Genomic DNA, 25,658 nt, shown 5'->3' on the forward strand with positions numbered 1-25,658 from the left:
ATTTAATAACGCCTCCGAACTGTTTTCCAGGAGAAAAAAAATGGATTCTTTTGAAATGATCAGTATTCAAACCCAATGCATTCCTCACCTACCAGAGACACAAAATACCAATGGATGGGGGATCATTATGAAGCCCACCCTCGGTCCACCAAATGTTATTATCATCATAAAACCTCCGCACTCTGGAGACATCGGAGGAGACTTGGAGACATGGCGGCCATTTCGTGGACTTCAGTGTCTGAGTTATTCAGCTTGGGTTTGAGTGGAACCGCTGGTAAAACACAAAGTGGTGGCAGAGGCAGAAACACTGGGCCCAAGGACTGTAGCGTTTGGCCTGAGGTTCAAACAATCGACTCGCAACGCTCTTTATCTGAACCAACCACAAACCCCCAAGTTCTCTTTACAGTTCAAATGGGAGCTTGAACAGAAAGGCGATGCTAAAAAGTGATGGGGGAGATGGGAATTCAAGGTCTTTGACTTTAGTGTAAAGTTACAGCACTAATCTTGGTTAACATGCATGTTGTGGTCATATAAAACCAAGGGCAACAGCTTGACCTTCTCTAATTGAGGGATTAATTATGAGGTTTTTGAAGAAGATGAAAAACATGCTCAGAAAAAAAGAAGCATGACAATGGAAAATGATGCAGTCTTTTATTAAAAATGGTTCATTTTACTAGACATGACAACTGATATCAAATGTCTATCAAATACCATTGACAATAATAACATTGCGCTGATAATATCAATAATATCAAGGTCAACAGCTGTGAACATAAAAACATTTTAGTAAAAGCTGAAATCTGATGATGAATAAATAATTCAAAATGTTAAAACCACAAAAGACAACAGCACATCAAACTAAAAGATGACTGATCCAGTGGCATGACAGGTGTGTAAAATAACAGTCATTAATGCTCACATCTGATTGGTTGTCTCATCCTTCATATCCCAGAGTAAGGTCAGGCTGTGGTTCGTCTGGGTTACCTGCGCAAAAAGAGATATAGTGTGAAGCCAACATTACACTTACTCTTAAGAACAAATTTGAGCTACTTCTATCTGATTAACTGCTCCTATGAGATTCTCAACGTCTGAGTCACTGTAGGTTGTGAGGTAGAGCGCATTTAAAGAACGGGTCATTTACTGCGATGTGCGTGACTGAGAGTCCTGAGAGATGTTTGCAGAGATGTGAGTGAGCATTGTTTGACTAGTTCTCTTATCACTGCATGTATAGATGCTTTACATATAGACATAAATGGCTCTTACAGTACGATGGATGGGAGGCAAATCAAAGCCCTCAGCACTAGAAGCTGTCACAGTCAAAGACAAGTAAGGCGTCATTTAATGTATCTGCACCATTAACTGTGCCTAACAGATTACGCTGTAAGCCTATGAGTAACTTTAGATGTTCTTACTCATCCATACTCCCTGTCAGTGACACACTGGTGTGGAATCTGTGTGTGTGTGTGTGTATATATATATATATATATTCACTGTACTGTACAGGCAACTTCTACAAACTTCTACATGCACGAAGCACAGGCACGTATGCACACATGTTTCTATCCAATCTAAACAATCATGCTAACCTCCTGCTGCGGCAGGCATCCAGGTCTTCCTGTAGCAAAGAGGCTCTCTTCTGAAGGAAGTTAACCTGCAACACAGATGCACAAAGCAAACTTTGGCACAGAGTAATCTTCAAAATGTATTCACACTGATTACTTATACAATGAAGGGAGTAAAAAAGCATCAGAAACAGGAAGTGGAGAAGGTACGATGGCTTTGGGTCAGTTGTGCTTTTTGGTGGAGGGGGTTAGCTAAGTAGGGAGAAGTGGAAGAAAGGCTTGGTTGTTGAGTCCAGGGGTCAGGACGGCAGGGGTTGGGGGTCAGGAGATTAGGGCAGAGGGGTTAAGGCACATGGGGACAGAGGGAAGATTATGAGCCAGGTTAGCTGAGGTTAGGGCGGCGCAAGAGGAGGCCTCGCCATTCTTTTGTTTGGCTACAAAGTGTGAGTTTATTTATGAAGTGTCTTTGGCTGAAGTGAAAATAAACCCCATCTACATTTACACGGCATCTAGAGCCTGGCAGAATAATCATGACTCCAAAAGAATCTGTATTGTTCTGGGACTACCGTACTGGAGCCGAGGGTACATTCCTTTCTGTGGGGGAGACCTCAGGAAAGTTCTAGCATTTCATTTGGCACTTCACAGTGGTGAAGTATATGCAAAACCCCATCGAAATGTGGTTGGATGCCTCCAGAGACACGAAAACTCTCCCCACCTTTCCCCCCCCCTATGTAAAAATAATGCACTTTAATGTGCAAAACCCAAGACATCATCAATGAGAGGAGAGACCATTCTGGTCACGAATTACATCTTATAAACATATCCAATCACAGAGCTGTGGTCTGTGCACTGAAATGAGATCTTGGTAGAGCTATTAGAACAAGGCAAGGGTTTATGATGAGCCCCCTTTACAAAAACGTGTACTGCAGGGCCCTATCATCGTTACAGAATACCCTCTTTTGTTTACAATGTAAATGCTGAAAAAATGAAAGCCCTTTATTGCGATTCAGTGTCAAAATGAGCCCATTGAAATGAGTAAGACATGGCTCAGAGGAACAACATGGCTATACGATTGTGGTTGAGGAAGGTTACTGTGTGACCTGATGGAAAAAGAGAGGAGATTAAGGTTTATAAAGAGGATTGGCAGAGTCCAAATTGAAAGCAAAGTCTATGATCGACTGCCACACCAAAACCACATTGAAGCCATCATCTTTCTCTTCCAAATAAATAATTCTGACATGCATATTCATACAGAATGTTTGGGTTATGTTTCTGTCAGTTTTGATTGATTAATAGCAGGGGAGGTAGAGGACAAAAGGAAATAATATCAACTTCAACTATAACATATCCTTGTGCGCTACATGGCCACAAACATTTACTTTGACATTCAATCCAATGTATACTGTCCAATATTTCTGGGCCCTATAGTAAATATTCTTTGTGCTCAACAGGAAGATCAATGTTCAGGCTTTGTTCCAAAGAAGCAATCCTGCGGCTGACAGTAGTTCAGTGCATTGCTCAGTGACACTTCTGCAGGACGAGTGTGAACTGTCACAGTGCTTGAATCTGGTAGTTAGTGCACACTTGTGACTTCAAACCACTGGTCTTAATTCATACAGTGTAATGCATCATGGTCTAATTTCAAAGTTGTAGCAGTTTGGTCTTTATTCCAGATTTATTTCATGAAATCAGAATTGTTTTTGTTGGCTGAGTGTGCACACACTGAAATAATTAAGACTTGTTGGGCTGCTCATGTAGTGTAGGTATCGATACAAGAATATGAAAATAAAAAAAGACAATTAGGAAATACGTATACAAATAATATATTACTGGTACATGATGAAGAGCTGATAAGTATGTCAAAATGTAACAGAAGAATTTCAAAAGGTAAGAACCAATAAAGGAGGAAAAGACAGGTGAGGAGAATTTTGTAAGCTGAAAATGAAAACAGTAAACAGATTAAATATATTCGCATGTTTGTTCTGGTCCTGTCTGTAGCTGATCTGTGTGTCTGGCAAACAGTCAGTTCTCACCTGCGCTTTCAGAGACGTGATGGTGTCCTCCAGTTCCTGTCTGAGCTCTGCCGGCATCAAACCTTTGATCCTCTCCTCGTACTCCTGACGCACCACAGTCACCTGAGAAGACAACCAAACAGCTTCAGTCAACTTAAAAAGAACAACTGAACTAACAGATTAATAAATCCTAATTACATGTGTTATTCAGTCATCAAATTAATATGTCTGTAATATCCAAGCAGACACCTACACAGATAGTGAAATATTCAACTGATGCAAAAAAGGCTCAATCTATCAATCAAACTCATTGTCACTTTATATTATTAGTGCTCCTTGATATTGCTGAATAACTGCCTCTGCTACTCATTCACATACACACTTGCATGAATACACTTCCAGACAAGGCCACCAAAAGAACAGCTCCCTTTGGAGGAGGCGCACACACACACACATACACACACAGACACACACTCACACACAGTCACAGACAGTGGGTATCCCCTCTTTATTCATGGCTCAGAGTATTCCCTCGCTCTTCACAGCTCCTTCACATCTCCACAGGGGGTCCGCAGACCAGCATGACTCGCTCTGCACAACACCCCCTACTGGCTGCTGATGACTACAGCCAAATCTGACACAATGCATTTATGGGCTCGACGCAGCTGGGTTTGGACGAGGACAGGGCCATGGTGGAGGGCAGAACACATCAAACACAGCAGCAGCTCAATAGCGAGCTAGCTAGCTAGCTCCACTGGGGAGGACTGGAGGAAGTCTGTCTGGGGCTAAATTACACTCCACTAAACCAGAGTCTGATTATAGAAGTTGAAAAGGGTTTGGTTAGCGCAACCCCCCCTTTTACCCACAAACACACATGAATGGACACACACACACACACACACACACATACATATGCGCAGAGACACAGACGTGTGCACAAACACAGAGCTTTTACAGTATTGTAAAAAGCATTTACAGCATTTCGAAAAGAGTTGCTGAATCAATTAATTCAGAGCTTGATGAATAGTTTAACAGAGCACAAGGAATTAACGGCGGCTGTGAAAAGCAACAGTTTTCACCCACATATTTCAAGGTGTAACCAGAGTCTCAGCATTTTAACCAATCATAATGTCTTTGACAGAGCCAAAGTCCAGCTCCCCACCTCTCATCAGTCCAGTCTTTCAAGTGAAGAGAGCGTGAACGAGGTGAGGGGGAGGGAAAAAGATTGGTTTTCCTAAAAATAATTTTCCTGTTGTGGATTTAACTGATTGTTCTGGCTTTGGCTAATTAATCTTCCTGGGCACAATGAAAGGGATTGGGAAGCACTTCAAAGCAATCCCCGGTATAAATGATCCCAACATGAAGCAGCTCACTTTGTCTCGGCACAGTGTGCAGTAGATTAGTCTGCCACAACTTTGCCAATTTTTCAGGCTCCTTCTGCCCTATTCATTTAAAAGTGTCGGGCCAATAATATCGGGTCGAGAGTCCAACAGTTTACGCAAATGTGTCTTTTTCTCCCTGTGTGAGAATGAAGTCAAGGATAATTTGAGAGTGACCTTTTCAAACAAGTGGCAAAAAATGGTTTTCAGAAGCTTTAATTTGAATGTCCAGGAGTTAAAAAATGAGCTGAAGCTACGGGAGTGCAGATTTTCAAAATGTCTATCTCTATCTATAGCAGCTTCTGTAGTCATAACAAAATGGCAAGCCAAGACAAAACACACTCCGCTACCTCAGACCAAAGCAATAAACAATGGTTGAATAAACACATCCCTTACCAACCACTCCGAATATAAGTCTAGATTCTTCAAAAGCCAAGCTCCTTAATTTTGCATTCTTGGTTCATGTATGGTGCAGTCACCGCAGCAATGAGAGATCCGCTCTGCCTAAATTACAAGCTCCTTTGTGGCAATGCTGTCCCCATTTGCCTTCCCATACATTGGAATGGGCAAGGCAACAACGGCGTATTCACCAGGACGACTGGATACTGTACATCTAGTGGTAAGGCTGATGAAAGTAGACAAGCCATGAATGTTTGCTTTAGTAACAACTATAGCGGGATGCCAAAACTTGAACTAAAGTATGATGTGATACAGTAAAGCTGTGTATCTGGCATTTGTCCTAATTACTTCATGGCAAACAGCACTAAATGGCTGCACTGGCCGTCACTTATCGCTAATTTTAGCAAGTTGTATCGCCCTGATCATAAAGAAGGTCTTTCTTCTGCATTATTGTGCCACATACACATACATATATACTGTATATCTACATAAACCTGAAGGCATGTGATAGAAATTTCTTCTTTTGCTGCACAGTAGCAGACTAAAGCATTTGCAATCACATATTTCCACAGTATGTCTAACTAAAGCTCAGCTATAGTTTACTATGCAATGTGTGTGGGTGGAAGCAGCAGCCTTTTTTTTTTTTTTAAGACAACAACCTCTGTTGTTGAAACGTGTGCAAGGCTAACAGATCCAGAAAAAAACAGACAAGGATAGGTAAAGTATCAACTCAAATGTCTGACTTCACCGTGTCTCTCAATGTTGTTAAAATTCATAACAGGAATATCTCAAACTCCCCGAAGATGTCTGCCTCGTTCCCTGTGAGACACTGTTCCTCCAGCTTTGCATCCTCTACTCGCCTTCCAAAGTCCCTCCTCTCACATCTCTATTTTTCTTCACGCAAATACACATTTTCCCCTTCTTTTAACATCTTTTTTACAGCAAAGACATGTTTGTTTTTCTGACAGGTAGCAGAAGACATGTGACTGCATCTATAAAAAAAAAAGCTTCCTCACCATTAAGACAGATGTTTGGTGCTTTTGAACAGTACTATTGATCAAACCTTTCATGAGGTTTCGGTCATTGATAGACTCCAGATGAGAGTGAGCAGGAAAGAAAAGATAGGAAGGGAACCACAAAGAAAAAAAAATGTGTGCCACTATTTCCCAAAGCATTAAAAACAGGACTTTGACTTTCTGGAGATAATCAGGTTTCATCTCCACAGCTCTTTTTAAGATGAGATTTTGTTTGTTCCTGATGAAGCGTGATTCTCTAGTTTTGAAGAGTGCGACGAGCGGCAGTCGTTTTCCCCTCCCAGTCATCTTAAAATGACAACATTTCATCTATATATAGTCTTTAGATTGTGGTTTTGACTTTCCCTTGCGTTTGGTACTGTCAGATGGTGTGGTTTTTGACAGCTGCCAGCAGAAAGGAACAAGCCCTCAACACTTTCAACGTTCAAATGAAGTTTGTCACATTGTTGGGAAGCTTGATGTATGCTAATGAAGTTGGGGTGTGTGTGTACAGGCATGCGTGGGACGGGTTGGGGGGGTGGAGGTGAGTAGCTGCTGGAAAGACATTTTTGATATACCCCCTTGTTCCAAAGTGACAAAAACCTTGTCAGGAACAAGGGGGTACATCAAAAGTGATGCCACTCACAAAGTTTGCACCTCCACATCCACTGAGTTGGCACTCAGAGAGTTCACCAAGGAGCGATTTGAATTCAAAAACGCTTTGCTGCAAGAGGGAGAAAAGAAACAAAAAAAAAAAAAGGAAAAAAAGGAAAAAGGCAGGAAGAGATTAGAAGTGGCTACAGATCTTGAAGTTGTTAGAACTATGAGATGGATTGGTAGCTGCTGATATAATGTGCCTTCACAAAAACAGCATACAGGAAAAGTTCAAGTCCTCTGCATTTCTACAGTATATCTGAAGAAATTATTTATTTTTCATTTTACAGAGCTCCCGTGTTGCAGGACGATACATCTCTAAAACTTGTACAGTTCACTGTGCCCACTGTATCATTATGTATTTATACAAAGAGCTGTACTCCTCAACACTCTGCTCCTCTCTTCAAGGAGAATTGAACCACACAGTGAGCTGCTGATCCGCCATTTTAGAGTGGGGGAGCCTGCGAGGGCCCTTGCAATAGCAAGGCAAGCAACATCTGTGTGAAGTCTGGGCAGAAAGGCTGTTTTAGCGTGTGAGAGATTGGATTGCAAAGACACGTCTTGGCAGATAAACTAGGGCAATATCATTGTGAAGAGGCTGAGAGAGTTTATTATCATACACATACACAGCAAAATATGCACATCTGCATTGTGCACGCAATAACGCAGATGCATGTACAATGTACACAAATGTACAAAGTAACATAAACAAATCAAAAACATACAGCAGAAAAACTGTTTCCCTATTGACACCTCACGCACACACACACACACCTGACCTTAGGCGAGAGCAGGGTAGGAGTAAATATATGATTAGGATTAATATATGATTAAGGTAGTGTGTCTCTCTGCACACAGGGAGTAGAACTGTGACTCCCTGGCAAAAGACAGGCGCCCATACACACCTACGCACATGTGTGTAGCTACGTGCAAAGCACTGTAAACCACAAGCGACAGTGACATCAGGAGAGAGTAATCAAGAATGCAATAACAGGAGGACAACACCAGGGACTCTAGCACAATGGAACAAATCAGTAACAGATTAAAATAAACTCACCCTAGCTACAGGGATTATAGAAACAACACTCCACCAATCGCTCACTCTGAGCAACAATTCTGGCGGTCGAGCAGAAGAGCACCAAGTGGAGTTCACTGCACACATTTACACTGAGGACGTCTACCCACTGAATACTATTGAGTATTGGGTAATGGCTCACTTCCTGTTTGTGTCTTTGCTCCCAATATTGTCACAGCAAAAGAACTTGCTTTAAATTAGTAAAATGTGTTCATGGTAGAGTATCAACAACTGTCGAGTATCAAAATATGTACCAAATGCTTAGTCAGATTCTTAGTCTTGTTTACTCATTCTTTGCTTCGAGATATCACCTGATTTAAATAAAAATGTTGCTGATTTCATACCAAAAAAAGCTGAGTTTTTGTTGTCAGTGCCAAATTTGTGTTTTTTACTGGCGCCAGTATCAAAAATTTTCAAACCACACAAGACTAAGCTCTATACACCACAAGCAACAAGTGGGTTTTGAGTGTTGCAATGTGTTTAGCACATGCATTAATTTATTATATATAATTAATTAACTTATATTAATAGAATAGATGTCTGCAATCATTTTGTCATGTGTCATGAAACAATGTCATGAAACTTTGTCCAGTGGAACACCATGGAAATCAGAATATGATTTAGCATTCAAAGCAGCACAGTGGTGCAGTGGTTAGCACTGTCGCCTCACAGCAAGAGGGTTTTGGGTTTGAACCCACTGGCCGGCTGGGGCCGTTGTGTGTGAAGTTTGCATGTTGTCCCCATTCCTGCATGGGTGGCACTCTGGCTTCCTCCCACAGGCCAAAAACATGCAGGTTAGGTTAATTGGTGACTCTAAATTGCCCGTAGGTGTGAATGTGAGTGTGAATGGTTTTCTGTCTCTATACTATATGTTAGCTCTGTGATTGACTGGCAAGCTGTTCAGGGTGTACCCCGCCTCTCACCCAATGTCAGCTGAGATTGGATCCAGCTGCGCCCCTCTAGAAGAGGGGTAAAGAAAATGGATGGATGAATGGATGGATGGATATTCAAAGCAGTGAGCCAACATTTGATTGAACCAAGTTTACTTCATGTCTTGATGCTCTGGAGTACTAAATACCTTTCACTACTAAGACACAGACTACTAATGCTCACGGATACTCAGACAGACACAGAGTATCTGAGCTATTGTGCAAGAAACTGGAGATGATCTTGAAAGATATTGAATCGCCTCTTACTTTGTGTCACTTGCTGAAACAGTGTAGGAAGTTATATGTAAACAATCTGCCATGGTGGTTGTGGTCAAGGGATTTTGTCAATCTTTGGGTAAACTTTTCACCCACAGATCAATTGATTATGTCTTCAATGATGGATCATTAAGTAAATAACACTAACAAAACACATAAATGCAAAGCTAAAAAAGTCGAAAAGAGTAACCCAAACCCGTATCCAGAAAAAATGATCTGACATTATTGCAAGCAGGTTCAGAGGTCAGCTCTTCCAAAGTCATAGGAAAAAACAAGCAGCGCCTCTGGGACTGGGTCAGTAACCAATGGCTTCTAAAAACCACTGACCCCTTTCTGCAGATTTATGACGGCCAGACACTAAGGTGTGTGACGAGTGTGTGAAGTGTGTACAAGGGTCAGTGGGCGGATCAGAGGGGACACGAGAGAATGAATGCCTTTGGTGTACATACCAGGGTACAAAGAACAGCCTCCTGTGTGAGCGTAGTCATTAGTGCTTTCTTCTCTGTGTGTGTCAAGGTCAAAATAGAGCCTGATTACAGGGCATTCTGGAGAGCCATGGGGAGTGTGTGTGTGTGCACAGAGGCTTCCCTCTGAACACAGGCGGTGGTGGCATTCCTGGCCCTAGGCGCTGGCTCTTGAAGCCAAATCTCAAGGAATTTGGGAAATGTGCGAGGGGGCATATCTTTGGCTATGTACTGGAGAATGAGAGATGGTAGAGTGATGGGGGGGCAGGAAAGTAAGGGGAAGAACACATATTTTATTTGTCTTTTGTGGCCCCCTGGAGGGTCTAGTAAGGATGGCAATTGAGGGGCGAGGGGCTAGGGACTTCAGGTAATAGGGGAGCAGAGATGCACATAGGGTGGTCAGTAAAGGGATTCAGAGAACCAAAAAAAGGAAGGCGTGGTTAATAAGAAATAGTCAAATAGGGGTTACGTGCTGGCAAGAAGCGAAAAGAAGTGTGACGGAAAGGCTGATGGCAGTGGTATAAAAAAGTTAATGTTGGGCAGTGAGAGTGATGCAACGATAACGTTAAGGAGCAAATGAGTTTGAGTGAGAGTCAGGCGGCCTCTCTTGCACATGCCTGACAAGCATGAGAACAAGATAGTGAGAGAGAAAAAAAGAGTGACAGCATTACCTTCTCTTCAGTCTCCAGCTCTTTGCTAAGCAGCGTCTTTTCTGAGCAATGCAGATGCCTCTGTAGACTTTCCACCTTTTCCTGCAGAGCCTGGGGGAAGGGAGAGACAGTCAGTGTTGTCGGCTGACTTGTGGAAAAAGAAAAAAGCAACTCGAGATCTGTGTGGTGTAATGTGTAACTGACGCAGAGTGATATACACTAATCTACAGTTACATTTGAGCAAGGAAGAGACACAGGCTGAATCTGAATGAGAGACTTCTCCAAAGAGTGCAATTGAGGAAACAACAGAGATCAAGACAGACAGAGGCAATGAGAAACGATTCAAGAGAGAGAAAGGTAGACAGAAGGGAAGCAAGACACAGCATGATTATTCCTTGTGTGTTAAAAGGCTAATAATAAAGTCATGACAGTAATTATTGGAATGCTGGCCTCATTTAGCCCAAACTTATTTTTAGACAAGGGCATCTAAAAAGAGCACTCTGCATTCTTTTAAGGATCATTATTTCTTTGGTGCCAATAAGAGAGATATACTGTATCATTTAGTGGATAAGAACCCCTCCCAAATGTATTCCAATACCAAAAGTTGATCATATTTCCCCCCAGGGTGCCAATGAAGAATTTACTCTATTCTGTGCTCTAAGATTCAGACAACAAAGAAACAAGAATGAAAGAACAAAATGCACTGTTTTTGTGTGTGTGTGCAATTTTTTCCTCTCTGCCTGTAAGTGATAACAGTGGAAAGAAAAAGGCGCAGGTCCTGCATGCGACGCAGAACCAGATGTTTTGAGCGCACATGTGGTCACTTCGTCTTTGATTAGTCTGCATGAAAAGCAGAGAGTGATATGAGCACATGTGCAAGTACACACACACACACACACACACACACACACACGCTTTTACAGTTGAGCTGAGTTGAGTGAGCAGGCCAGGTGTTGCCTCGTCGATTCTCAGGGCTGAGGGAAACACAGTCCAGGTGATAGGCATGACCGCCTAATCTACAACCCACGACACTGACATAAATCACACATAGGCTTCACTGTTAGGCTTCAGGGCCAGGATGAACTTCTGGGTAGCAACTCTCTGAGAACTTCTGACTTTAAATTAAGGAGGGGGCAACACTGAAAAACAGGTGACACATTTGTTGTTGGTTATGTTGTTAGATCTCATGGTAGCTAAAAATTCAAGCAAAAACTGATGGAAAATTAATAATTTTAAACATATGATCACACCATAGTGCACTGCATTGGTGTAGGTAAATCCACTTTATACTGAACCTCCTTCCTTAGCAGTGGCTAATTTAGGGTTCTGGGAGATGGATTTCTAAATCAACACTCATTATTATGATGATTCTGAGGTCAGTGTTAGTTCTGCAGCATGAAGGTAAGCTGGTTTTCCAACATGTTGATTAGAGGTGGGTAAAAAAAATCAATTCACATAAGAACCGTGATTCTTATCTCCTATGATTCTGAATGGATACACAAATGTCAAAAATCGATTTTCCAAATGTCAGTTGATAATGTGATGCTGAAGGAAAGAAAAAGGCGGAACTCAACTGCGAGGGCAGTGGAGCACCCGGACAGTCTACAGTGTGCACACGCTAGAGTTATCTTGTAATTCATCCTCAAAAAAAGGCAGCTGTTGCAAGCATGTTTTTCGCAGGAGGGTGGCTGCTGTTGTCTGCAGTGCGTGAGTCGGTCCAGAGATCCCGACAGGAAAGCCATGTTGTTAGCTAGTGCCACCACCTGGGCGGCATCGGCGTAAAAGCAGTCAAGGAAACTGGCCATTACTCTGTACCTCTCAGATGGGAGACAATGGCCGACCGCTGGGCCAGAGGGAGGTGGAGGGGAGGAGGCAGACCCGGACTGCATGCTCAATGGGAGGTATTCCCTTGTCCTACTCACAGCCCTCAACAGTGGAATATGGCCTGTAAGCCACTGCCGGGGGTTTAGCAGTCAGTGAAGAGGCCCACTCACAATGCACGTAATTGAAGATAGGTGCTATCTTGGGGACAATGACATAAGGGCACAGCCTCCCTTGTGGCTGGGCGAAGAGGCCTGTGGTGAAATCCTCAGCAGGAGCTTGGAAAGGTGGCTGAGTTGAACAGGCCAGGCAGGTCGTCGAGTGGATAGCAGTGGGCTGCTGTCTGCTCCTCTTTGAAGAGCAATACAGGGTCTTCCTCCCTAAAGACATGATGCTCATCCTCCTTGTCGTAGTCGACCCACGGCTTGGACAGAGTTGTTGCGCCCTTCACTGAATGTCCACCGATGCTCGAGCTCCTCCCGGGGGAGCATGATGCAGGCAGAGCAGGAGCTGGTCTCGGTCAGACACTGCCAACCCAGGCAGAGAAAACAGGACTTGTGAGAGTCTGCCATTGGCATAGGCGAGGCACACGAGATGCAGGGCTTGCTAGCAGACATGATAAATGACAGTGAATTCTTCTGCGACACTGGATGGATTTTAGTGGACTAAGGGCACCAGTGAATGGTTTGGCACACAGTATACTGGAGCAAGATACTGAAAATAGTGTCCCCTTTTCTATTCATTTAATCAAGAATTGGTTTTTATTCAAGAATCGATTATGAATCGAATCGGCACCCCAGTATCGTGATAGTATCGAATGGAGAGATAAGCACATCGTCCTAGGCCTTGTGTTGATCCTATTAATTAGGGTATTTTGCAGCCAGTCACGACTCTGTCCCATTACAGCCCACATCTCCATCCAGTGCAACCCCTTGCCTTCTATTTCATCATTCTATTTGGTTTATTGGTGAATCAAAGGCTCAATGATAGTAGAAAACCATTTTCAGTGGTGTTGATGCAATTTTCACAGGTTGCTGGATTGTAGTATCTAAGGCATGAGGATGTAGAGTGTGTAGAGGGGCTTGCCCTTCAGCAGTTTTTAGAGTAAACAATCACTATAGTACTGTATGATGCACTTGCTGTTTGTCAGGGTATTATCTATGATGTACTCCTCCCCTTCCCTCCTCCACCACTTGATAGATTTAACCACTGTTACCCTAACCTCACCTGCATCTATCTCTGTTCTCCTGACCTCTTTGACGCAAGAGAAAGAAGATGAGAGACCCTGACTAACCCCACACACCCCCTAAACCCACTTCCGTTTCCCTGCACTGTGACACAGCATTTCTAGACCAGGTCTTCTGGGAAGTAAGGCTGACTTACGGGGCCTCACTGTTGACGTGTTCCTCATCATTCTTTCATGTGGGCTCTGTATCTGCTGTGTTCAAAGCAACTCTGAGGGCACAAGTTCAACACTTGTCACTTCATTAACAGAATCATAGGGGATGATTCTAATGACGAATAAAAGGACTGTGTGAGTCAGAAAGGCTGCGGAAGTATTTAGTCAATATTACCTTCAGACATGATGACCATATTATACAGTACTGAGGGCCAGGTTTAAGACACAGAGCAACAGATATCACACTAACTCTGATAGACATGGATATGAATTCAATAGAAAGACAGCTGACATAATAAATCTATGAAGTAGACATGGAACGACTGGTGAAGTGGGCCCAAGAGTATAAACACCTGTGAACACCTGTGCAGCCCCCCTGATGCTGTTTGACCATCAGTGTCTGACTTTGACTTTAATCCAGCGCTAGCCTGGGTGCTCACATCTCAAATGATCATGAACTTGCAATTTTATATAATCATAACAGTAATTTATTGAATCATTTATAAGCAAATATGAGAGAGGACAACCGTGGTTGATTGCTCCTGTTATCATTGCTGCCTAATTTTCTCCATCTTACTCTATGTATAGCTTAAATCTGTACTGTATATACACACACATGTATTGCAAGCACACACACACAGACACAAACACACATGTTGGTTGTTTCTATAGTATTGAGTGTGTGAAGGTGTGTGAATGACTGTGTGTGGAGGATCCTGCTTAAGTGTCTCCAGATGCTCGGGGCGATATGGTCTTTATCAGCCATGCAGACTGGGATCATTGTGAACTGGCCAGGAAGAGGGGAAATCTGATTTCCTTAGGGAGAGTTGGAGGGAGGGGGTATGGAGAGAAGGGAGAAGAAGAAGGTAAAGCATGAAAGAGAAAGGTGCATGAAGGAGAAAAAAGTAAACAAAATGCAAAGCAAAAAGCTGCGACAGATAAGGCAGAAATGTGACCATATCACAAAAGACAGAAAGAAAAGAGAAAGTTCAGAAAGGTGAGAGTGAAAAAACAGCAAGATACTGAGGAGGAGGAGGGGAGGGACATGAAGGAGAGAAACACGTGGTTGGAGTGAAGAGATAGGGGCAGTGGCGTACTCTTCTGCATAGTCCCACAGTCGAGTGCTTGAAGGCCTCTCTCACCTCTCCATCAGCAATGTGCCTCTGCCTTTCATTCCAAACTTTGGCTCAAAGGATTAGCGAGGCACACGCGCACGCAAGCACCAACAAACACACCGCTCAGAGCGATCCGCAGGTATGGGCATGCATTAATATTAACAGCAAAAGTTCTAAAAATGTGAGTGCTACAGTGCGCAATTCCATTGTTGTGTACACACAAACACACACATACACACAGGCACACAGACACCAATGCCTGAGTCATCTTTCCTGGGTGGTCCTCCTGCGCAGATAAGGCAAGCATGTTTCCCTAGGGTGAAGTAAAAGCAACAGAGGGCAGGAAAAAAAGCAAAGAAGAAAGAAGGGAGGGAATAGTGGGAGGAGGAAAAAAGGCCAGGGGCCTCTTTAAACTTGGTGTTTTGTTAGGAGCCGAGCTGCTCTTCATGTGCGGCGGGGCCTTCTATTTGCAGCGTGCTGTCAGAAGTTTCTCCCAAAGTCTGGATTAAAGAGATCCTCTAATGACACTGAGGCTGGACGACTTCAGACAGCAGCAAAAACCTCACACTGCACCGCCTCCAGCCAAGGACGCGCACACACACACACACACACACACACACACACACACACACACACACACACATAAGCAAAAGGGTAAGAACAGATACATACACAAGGGGCACGAAGCACACAGACATACATAAACAAAGCCACAGTATGTGGACTGCGCCCACACACACACACACACACACACACACACACACACACATACAAACACACACACACACACACACACACATATACACACACACACTAGCTTTACTAGAACAAGGCAGTGTGTGTATGTATGTCTAGTGATTTAATAGTAAATAATAAAGGAGGTGCTAACCTCAAGGAGAGATGGATGGTCAGAGAGATGAGCACAGACTCTCTTTTATCTGCACTTTTATCAAAGGATTGTGGGAAAGGTAAAGAAGTGAGTGTAAGAGAGAAGCTGTAGGTGGAGGAGGAGGAGGAGGAGGAGTAGGAGGAGGAGGAGGAGGAGGAGAGAGGTCTCCCTCCTGAGGTGTTAGAGAAGATAAACTTTTGCTTTTCTGTCTGTCTGTGTGTAGGAATGAAAAGACGTGCTTTAGCAAGTCGGCCAGGACAGCCCCTCTGAAAGATATCACTGATATTGGTATGAACTGACTTGCTTTCAGTACTTTGATGTTTTTCAGCACTTTTCCCAGAGTTGATTCTGAACTGAAGTGGGAAGATACTGTGATGGCGGCAAACTGGAACTCTCCTGAACAGCAAATAGAACGGTTATCCCGTCTATTGCAATATGCACACATGTCGGCACAGTTGTGGAGGCGCCTTTCCTGGTACTGATGAAAATAGTAAAACAATTGCTGCGGTAATGAAGACATGTTGCAACCGAGCTATGCCCACAGGGGGAACACACTGTTCTCTATCTTTCCGTCTCTGTCTCTTTCAGCTGCTGTGAGCTACGGTAGAAAGAGAATAGGAAACAACTCTGAAATATGTACCATATGCCTAGTGAGTGTCTTTGTGTATGTGTGTGTGTGTGTGTGTGGGCTTACATACTTATATTCAGTTTATCAAATAGTTTATCATTTCATGGATGATAAGTTTTTAGCAAAACTTGCAAATGCTATGGCGGCCTATAAAGTCTTGACAATAAATAAGCATTCACTTATGTGACAAAAGTTGTTACAAAAATGAACAGGCAGCAGTTTGAAAGGGTCACATCTTGTTGAGCTTTTTTTTCGTTTTAGCTCATCACTTTTGGTTTCTCTTTGGTTTTCAACACACAATGTTCGAGCCCGAATGTTCTCATTAAGTCAAAATATCAAACAGGTAGTTAACATGCAAACTGTAACAACTTGATAAGACAATAGCACGCCCGGTTTCTGTGAATTTGTGTTTGAATATTTGTGCCCACTAGTGATCAAACAGCTTTGACCAAAGAGGGGATTTGTCAGAGGGATGCACAAGTCATAAGGTCTTTGCGGTTTCTTTTTACCTAGACATTAGGCCTGTGGTTTAATGAGTAATTTCCGTTTGTTGTCCGTGAATGGCGTATGGCCTCTATGAGCTGTTCTACTTCCCACGTTCCCCCTAGCATCCTGGAATGTTATCTCTCTTCTACTTCCACCTCCTCTGATATGTGGATCAAACACTGCCGGGAATCTGCCCACAGCCGGAAAAGTCATCAATCAGCCAACACCAGGCACACATGTAGAGCTGCGCACACACACACACACACACACACATACACAAACACACATGTACATTAAGGGAGATGGGTGCTCACACAGATACATGAAGAGAGTTAGAGGGTGACAGAGTGAAAGAAAGAGAGACGCTTCCCTTCAGACACACATATACAGATCCAAGATGAGACATTCCTAGCTGACACCAACGTGAACATAAAGGACAAAACAGGCCAGACTGGATGTTAGATGACAGCTTTACTTATAGCACCTCAGTCTCCTCACTCTTTTAAAAAATTTAGAGCACCATGACCGCACAATGGCTGGACTGCAAGGAACTGCACCCAGGATTCTACAAAATAGTTCATATTTAGCCATAACTGTGCAAATACGCTGGCTTTGTGAGTTGCACAAAACTGTAAACATTAGCAATCATGCCAGTGAGAGCACACAATAGCAAAAAAATCAGCTGGTTGTTCAGTGCATTTAAGGCACCTTTGTCCATTTCAGTGGAGGAAAAAAGTTTAAATGCTGCATTAAGCGACTTAAGCTTATTGAGTTCTTATGGCTAACATGATGGCATATGATTACCCACTTGCACATCAAACAGAAACAGAGCAACATGAGCATCCCATTTGAATCTCTTTTTCTCATCACCTGTTGAATGAAAGTCAGTATTCAGTGGTATTTTATCCCTTGTTTAGTCAGCTAATCCCCCGAGTAAAACATGTAATTCTCTTTCCCTTGATAATAATTGGTGGTTACACAAGTCACTCTCTGGCCATTTTACTCTGGACAGTTAGTGTACAGTTAATCAGCACATGTGAGCTGGGAGCAGTTGCCCATAACTACGCAGAGGTGCTGTTTTGGTTTATTGGACAGGCAAACAAAAGTATCATCTGAAGGCATTTAACTGTCTGCACAGAGCTGCAGACTGGGGTGTTGTATCTCAGTGAGATTGGCAGTAATAACAATTCTTCAATATAATAATTTGATTCATTGTTAATATTGGAAACTTCTCTTAGTGGACTAAATAAGAGAAGAAAGTAGTGGTCATGCACACAGAGACAGAAAACGCAGTTGGTTTAACAAACTTTACTAAACAAATACACAGTTCAAGGTTGACACAAGAAACATGGACGTATTGAAGAATGTGGACAGAGACATGAACAGAGAAGACAAGCATGCATGCAAACACATACACAAACACACACGCACGCACGCACGCACGCACACACACACACACACACACACACACACACACACACACAACGATTGAAGCAGCTCTTTGCTTCTGCAACAGAGGGTATCCAGCACACCTGTTCTTGATCCACTGCTGCCATTCCTTCCCACAGGCAAAGTCATCCTTTCAACCCCCTCAGAAACTAATGCATATATAACTACAGAACTACAGACAAACTGCAGCTGCTACAACTAGCCCCTTGAATTTGTGTGTGTTGTGTGGCTGTGTGTGTGTGTGTGTGTGTGTGTGTGTGTGTGTGCACACGAGCCTTGTCCCTCGTTACCAGTATCCATGCATAAAAGCAAAGCACCTAGATCAGATGGACTCCATCTAAATTTGATAGAGATATGTACAACCCTCATACTGTCTAGTGTACAAAGGATAGTGCACCTCATATAGTCACTCTCATCCTCAAACAGAGTGAGACAATGGTCACTGTTGCATTATGTAATGTGTCTCCTGTCACTTTACCCAGAGGACACTACATCAGGACCCACTCTTTGACTAGCACTAGAAGTTACTGCAGGATGGGTCTGGATCAAAGGTGTGTATCTCTGTCTCTGTGTGTGAGAAAACACAGAGCATATGTGGGTGTATGTTAGAGAATGCAAAACTAGCGGAAGATATAGAGACAAGGGCACTAACTCAAGTTTGAGGGACAGAAAGATACAGATAAAGACTTAGTGAGGAGAAAATGGGAGAGAGTGTGTATGCAGGTTCATGTAAAAGACTGAGACATGAACACTTACTTAAACGTGTGTGTGTGTGCGGGTGCACGTGTGTGCGTGCATGTGTGTGCACACGCATGGCAGCATTCGGCAGGCAGAAAGACAGGAAGCACTGCTGTGGGGAGCAGGAACAGCGGTGCTGATCAAAGCCCAGGCGGGTGACACTATGGGCGGAGTGCCATTGTTTATTCACCAGCCACCTCTCCCTTTTGGCAGGGTGAGGTGAGCATGTGTGCTTGTGTGTGTGTGTGTGTGTGTGTGTGTGTGTGTGTGTGTGTGTGTGTGTGTGTGTGTGTGTGTGCGTGTGTGTGTGTGTGTGGGGAGACAGACAGAGAGTTTGAGACAGAAAGAGTTCGAAGATGCAGAGTTGGAAAGATAGTGGGTGTGTGTGTGAGAGAGAGAGAGAGAGAGAGAGAGAAGAGACAAGGCCTGTGTGTGTGTGTGTGTGCATGTATGTGTGTGTGTGTCTTTGTACCTTTCACTTGGCAGGCTAATGTGGGCTTGAGTTCTGTCAGATTTGGCAGCTGCACATTTCAGGCAAGTGTACAGGCACACTCACACATGCACCCTTGCACACACAGACAAAAACACTGCCTGTGCACATGGCCACACAAACATACACCATGTACTCAAGTTACACCAATAACCTCACTATTAAACTTCACATTCACCTCAAACCCCCGTGTCTCATCAAAGAAAAAAAAAATCCATACACAAATGGGGACACTTTAGCAAAAATACCACATGGAGAGAAACAGATGACATCAGGAAGTGAATAATCCTCTAACCCAAAATCTGGGTGTCCCAATGTGCTACACTGGCTTCCTCTATATTGGTTCCCATTCACTTTACCTGATATGAATTGACTAGACAGATGAAAGCAATGCAATGTTCCAATGCATTAAAATTGCCCACTGCTGCCTTTCCCACTGTTATGAGATAATTGGTAACCTAAATATAACTGGTCAGGGATAGTGGCCCACTACCTACTCTCTGACTACACCCCCATATGAGAGATCATTCATATGCAACAAAGGCAGGAAGTGAGGTGAAAGATTGGAAGGTAAAGAGGGGAATTCACAGAAACCTCAGCATCTCTTTATGATCAGATATGTGACACTGCTTTCTGTTCTTGATGGATGGATGTGTTGATGTTTAGACCACTAAACTACCACCCAAAAAATTTAAAGTAGCAAAAAGCTAACGCAGCAGTACTAGCAGCCATTTCATATTATATGGAGTCATTTGTTTTATTGTTAATATATAAAAAAATCCTTAATGGAGCTTGAATCACATCAGAAAGCCAAAACATTGAGCCTGGTTGGTACCCCACCAGTCTCTCTGCTCATTAATCTGGACTAGAACATCACGCAGCCTGTGCACTCATGTCTGCAAAACCAACGCACACTTTGATATTTAGTATATTTGCTATTCAAACCAGCAGTGGGACCAGCAATGCAAAGCCAGGGTCCCAGTCCACCATGCAAAAACGCACGCCAAGCAGGCACACACTCAAACTTATATGTACACACACACACACACCCACACATACACATATAACATGCTCCCACGCACACCACACAAATATACTCCTCCACCTAAACGTCACATATACCAAAAAAACCCCCTCAGATAATGAGCATACTTAACTGTACTACCATTGTTCTAAAAAAGGGGTTTATGAGATACAAAGGTCTCTGCAGTTAACACCCACATTTAAGAAGTCACAAGTACAGTAGAGCCACAGAGGGAGCTAAATTCAGGCTAGAAATGGCAGAACGGGGCTGGCGAGGGAAAAAAAGGGACATCTGATCCGGTGCAGCATGCATTCAGAACAACTGTTTTGGGATTATCCCAATTCAAATGCGCGGCTAACTTTGATGTTATTTTCTTCCCCTCCCATTGTCTGAAGCCCCTCGCTCTCCTCATAATCCGAGCCCTTTGAAGTGAGCAGCATGGAAACAATGTCAGCAGGCGACACACTCCCTCCGATGGCCCACTGACAGCTCTCCACCATTTCTTTCTTTCTTTTTTCCCCTCTCTCCCCCTTTCTTCCCTTGTCCTTCTGTTTGCTGTCTCAATCCTCATACTTCATCCTTTCATTACACTCCCTCCCTCTCTTCCCCTTCATTGTTTGCCATCTCACCCTTCTCCTCTCCCTCTTCTTTAAAGTTTACACCAACCCTCTTCTTTTTTTTTTTTTTTTTTTTTAAAAAATTGCTTTATTTTCTCCCTTAATATTTTCCGTTTGACCAATCTTACCTTCCTCTCCCCCACTGATTCTCTTCTTCCTCTCATGTCAGGCTTTTAATAAGCAATTCAATCATTAATTGGAGTCTCATTAGCGGGTGGTTAATACAGGGGGGATCATAATAATGAGGACACAGATAATAGAAAAAGAAAGCCTTTGTCTGCTCTCAACACAGATGCCAAGGCCTGTGTCTTGTAACACAGCCTACAACAGGGGAGACAGCGTGTGTGTATTGTGTCATGGAGCACTTAGATTACAAGCAGCGAAGCTAAAATATGAGCAAGTGTAGCCAGCTGCAGTATTGCTGAGTCTCCCTAAAAGTGAAGAGAAGATGACTGCACTGATGTTTCGACCTGACTTGGTCTTTCTCAAGGCAAGTTCTGTACCAAGTGTGGTTGAAGCCTCGGTTATATAATAAGATAATAGTGTGTGATATCCAAATTGGCAAAGTCCATAAAATAGACACCTTAACATAACGACAAACATTTACTGAAAATTATAGTAAATAATGGATAATTTAAAATGTGAATGTGAATGTAAGTGTATGTTACTGGATCATAGAATATTGTTTCTGCAGTTTTTTTATCCTAAATTTAGACAGCAAGAAAAAAAAGTGAACAGGTAATTACTCACTGAAATGTTTACAGAGCTTTCACGGAAAACAGAAATGAAAAATGCACGTAATAAGAATATCAGGTGAAACTTCATTGTGTCACGTAAGCACAAAAGTCAGCAGCTCATCTTCTACTTTGCTTTGGATTCGTGTAACTTTTGTCACCACGTCCCTTTGAAAATGACTTCCTAAAGCTTTGTTGATCACAATCTAAACACGCTGTCAAACTGAATGTGTCTCTTTATGAATAAGTGAGAGAGCATTTTCTGAAAAGATCTGAACTTCTCAAGATAAAGTTAAAGTAGCCCAGCCTGGATCAGATACTACAACACTTTCCTGAAATATCTGGACTTAATGATTTAGACCACAGAACTACCATCAACATTTACTACCAATCAATATTTTTGGATAGCAACACAAGACATGTCTGACATTCTATGTGTGGGGCAGGATTGGGTCTTTTCCCCCAGAAAACTGGTCGCTTTGAGAGAAAACTCAGGACTGAGCGAGGGGGACCCGGGCTGCCAGGGCCTGGAAGGAGATGAGATGTGAAGGGAGGCTCACAGACCTGCCTCGTTGCTATATGAGGCAGCTGCAACCACAGACAGACAAGATTGTGTTTGGAAACATGTCCTGATCCCAGACACAACAACTCTTTATTTAGTGAGCCACACCCAATCAACTGCCACAGTGTCCCAGTCTGGTTGCTAGGGCAGGAGGCAGAATAAAAGATCTTGTGATTCCACAAGAGAAATCTGGACGTAGGGGGGATGAAGATCAGGGAAAAGAACGAACAAAATGAACATTTTCATCTACACATTTTTTTGTGTAGATGTGTTGCACTGTACATAAGACAGTCTCAGACAGGGAACCAGTTTGTTAGCTTACTGTAGTTACACAGAGCTATCTATGGCATGCTAAATGACTGACAGGTTTTACTAATCTGTGTGAAAAGCACTGAGCAGTGGCACATCAAAGTGAAAGATGGACAAAAATACACTTTTCATCTATATTCTAATCTCTACATTTTATTGACTTATATTGTTCTATATATGAAGTTTAACTAGGCCAGGTAAGAAAAAAAACATACCAAGTAAAGAATAAGGTTGAAACTACAAAAAATAGAGCCTGAGTATAAAGTTTAACTGTAAAAGAGAATGACAGTAATTATGTAGAAAGGCTTTGACTTACCAAGTGGGGTGCAGCAGACAGATTTATAAGGTTCAACCAGACACAAAGCACACAAGCCACTTAAAGACACTATGGAGTTTGCAACTAGCCATAAAAATGACAGAGCACATGCATACAAACGGTGATCGTGGTTTAACAAAAGAAAGGCGAACAGTGTCTACTCTATAAAAGTCAAATCCAGACAAGGCTTTTTTGAGGAAGCAGTTTACTGATGCCCCCCCACTATTTTTTAAGTCAAAAGGTTTTGGATGAGCACTAGAGGGACCAATGAAAAAGGACAGGAAGTATATAAGACTGTGAGGAGATAAAGAGGATGGGAAGATAAGAGAAATAGATAAAAGTATCTAATACACTTTACTAACAAACAACTTGTGTAAACTTGGGTTTTGGGTGAAGCTGGAATATTGGGAGCAATGCAAAAACCTAAATCAAGCTATATACAATATTATAGGATCTAATAAAAAAAGGTCCACTTGTGTGTCTAGTTGGTGTGTTCAGTTTTATACAGTCAGCTGACTGACTCAGACTTTAAAAACACTCATTGATGCATGGATGACATGTACCTACATTAAAAAAGTCCAGCTGGTCAATAATATAACTTTATGCTAACCTCAACTTGATGCAGATTGTATTGAAAAATGGTTCTACACATCTATCCAAAATGGGATAAGTTTTTCCCATGTAATCTTGAGTTTTTCCAACTTGTAAAAAGTCAGAGAAATTCTTTATTCACAAAATTGTGACATGTCGCTCTGATTAGCTACTGCAAAGGAGGAGAAATTGTCATCGATCAATCATTGTCAACTACAAAGCTGAATCAGACACATCCTGATGAATCTTTTCTCATGATCTATCAATCTTGCCTTTGCTATGTAATATAGAGCCTTTGCTTTTTTTGCCGTGAAAGTTAATGTTATATTTAATAGAAATGTAATTATTTCTTTAAATATGGCGTGGCAAACCCTGATAATGCAGCAGTGTTGCTCTGGACTCTACACCTAATACGATCAGTAAAATGTTTCACATTTTACAGCATTTTGCAACACTCCATATACTTAATTCACCAAAAAAATGGAGAAAATGCAGGATATTAATTTTGTTTCTTATATCATCAGTTTTCATAGATGCAATTAATAAAGTGCAGTTAAAGTGAGTGATCTCCAAAGTGCCCAACACTGACCTTATTGGCCTGATCAGCGTGGTGGGTTATTGTCCTCCTCTCCTTGTCCCAACGAGTGTTAGCCTCCTCCAGCTGCCTCTCCATCGCCTGCTGCAGACGAACAGCCTCCTCCTTTGAGTCACATACAGACGTCTGTAGCTCTGCAATAAGCTTGAAAATAGGAGATAAAGGAGAAAAGAGACACGTTTGATTTTAATTCTTGATTTTGACTGAAACTCGTGTGTACATGATTGACAAACGGATGGACTACAGACCACAGTGTGACACTCACTGGTCAATGAGTAAATAAAGAAATAATTTAGCATACTGACAAAATGTCTTATGCCAAGAGTTGCTTATAAGTTATATGCTTTGTATACTTATATTTGCAACAAAAAAATAAAGCGGAGAGAAAACCTGCTGTCAGATGCAAAATGCAAAAGACATTCACTAAACAAAATGCTGCTCTAATTTGTTAAACGTTACTGCTCTCACATAATGACTATATCTGATGGAAAATGCATGTTATATTAGTCATGGATTTGGATGACAGTAACAATCACCTTGAAAGACACTTTTTTCCCAGAGTCTCATGTCTTGTGTCTTTTTTAAGATGAGACTGAAGACACAGAGAGAGCAGAGAGAAAAAGAGAAGAAGGAGGTAAAAAAAAAAAAAAAAAAAAAAAAAGACAGGAAGGAAAAAACAACTTCCTTTTTGAAGAGCAGAGTGACTTTGTGTTGGTGAACTTGCGGTGCACACCAAGATGAAAAGGAACTGCCTCGGCTTTGAAATCATCCAGTCAAAATTAACATTCTATTTAAGCCACTGTCAGGGAAAGGCAGAGGAAAGATGAGAGAGAGTAAAAGAGAGAGGGAAAGGACAGGAGAGAGGGGGAAAGAGAAAAAGAAAAAGAAGAGTTGGGGGGGTGGTGTGGGTTGGGAGGGGGGGTGTCAGTGCTGCTTCTAGCTTTGGGCTAGACAGATAATTGTTTACCGTGTGCAAACTCTGGAGGACTAGTCCTGCTGGAATCTGCACATTGTGTGGGAGTATGGGAGTTAGAGTGGTGCGGATCCACCACAGAGAGAGAGAGAGAGATAGAGAGAGAGATGAGAGGGAGATTAGGCTTATTTTGTCAGTGGGAAAGCCACATGAAAGCAACAAATGGCACATTATTATGGTAACATCATTTCTGGGTGTAATAATTATTTTGCAATATGGATTCCCTGCATCTGCCGGTCTTCAGCCCTGGGGCGGTGGCGGCACTCTAAACTAGTGAACTCAGCTGTCTGTCTTGTTATTCCTGTATATATATATACACCACAGCACCTTTTTCTCTGTCTGATAGCCAGCCAGGCCCTTTTAAGCCTGTAATTGGTCTGGTGAGACTTGTCTATTTTCCCAGCCTGCTAGCATCTGTGTTTAGGGCTAAAGGCAGGCTTACCTCTCTGTGAACCTGAGGTAAAAAAGGGGAGAAACGAGCAGGTCTGCTGTTTATTCACTTATTTGTA

General features: G+C 42.5%; 1 protein-coding gene across 2 annotated transcripts in view; it reads right to left on the reverse strand.

Moving 5' to 3' along the window:
• Nucleotides 1–634: 634 nt before the first annotated feature.
• Nucleotides 635–25,658, reverse strand: part of cep112 (centrosomal protein 112) — a 99,938-nt gene continuing 74,914 nt past the window's right edge. The window contains exons 23-27 of one of the 2 annotated variants that reach the window (XM_042393236.1): nt 24,171–24,320; nt 10,435–10,524; nt 3,596–3,697; nt 1,587–1,651; nt 635–984 (exon numbers count right to left, since the gene is read on the reverse strand). In XM_042393236.1, coding sequence (XP_042249170.1) covers nt 981–984; nt 1,587–1,651; nt 3,596–3,697; nt 10,435–10,524; nt 24,171–24,320 — 411 coding nt within the window. In that variant the 3' untranslated portion in view covers nt 635–980. Of the gene's footprint in view, nt 985–1,586; nt 1,652–3,595; nt 3,698–10,434; nt 10,525–24,170; nt 24,321–25,658 lie in introns of those variants that run through there. The other variant, XM_042393238.1, reaches the window with a different exon arrangement.

This window comes from Thunnus maccoyii, chromosome 18 (assembly GCF_910596095.1).
Source record: "Thunnus maccoyii chromosome 18, fThuMac1.1, whole genome shotgun sequence".
NCBI classification, from domain to species: Eukaryota; Metazoa; Chordata; class Actinopteri; order Scombriformes; family Scombridae; genus Thunnus; species Thunnus maccoyii.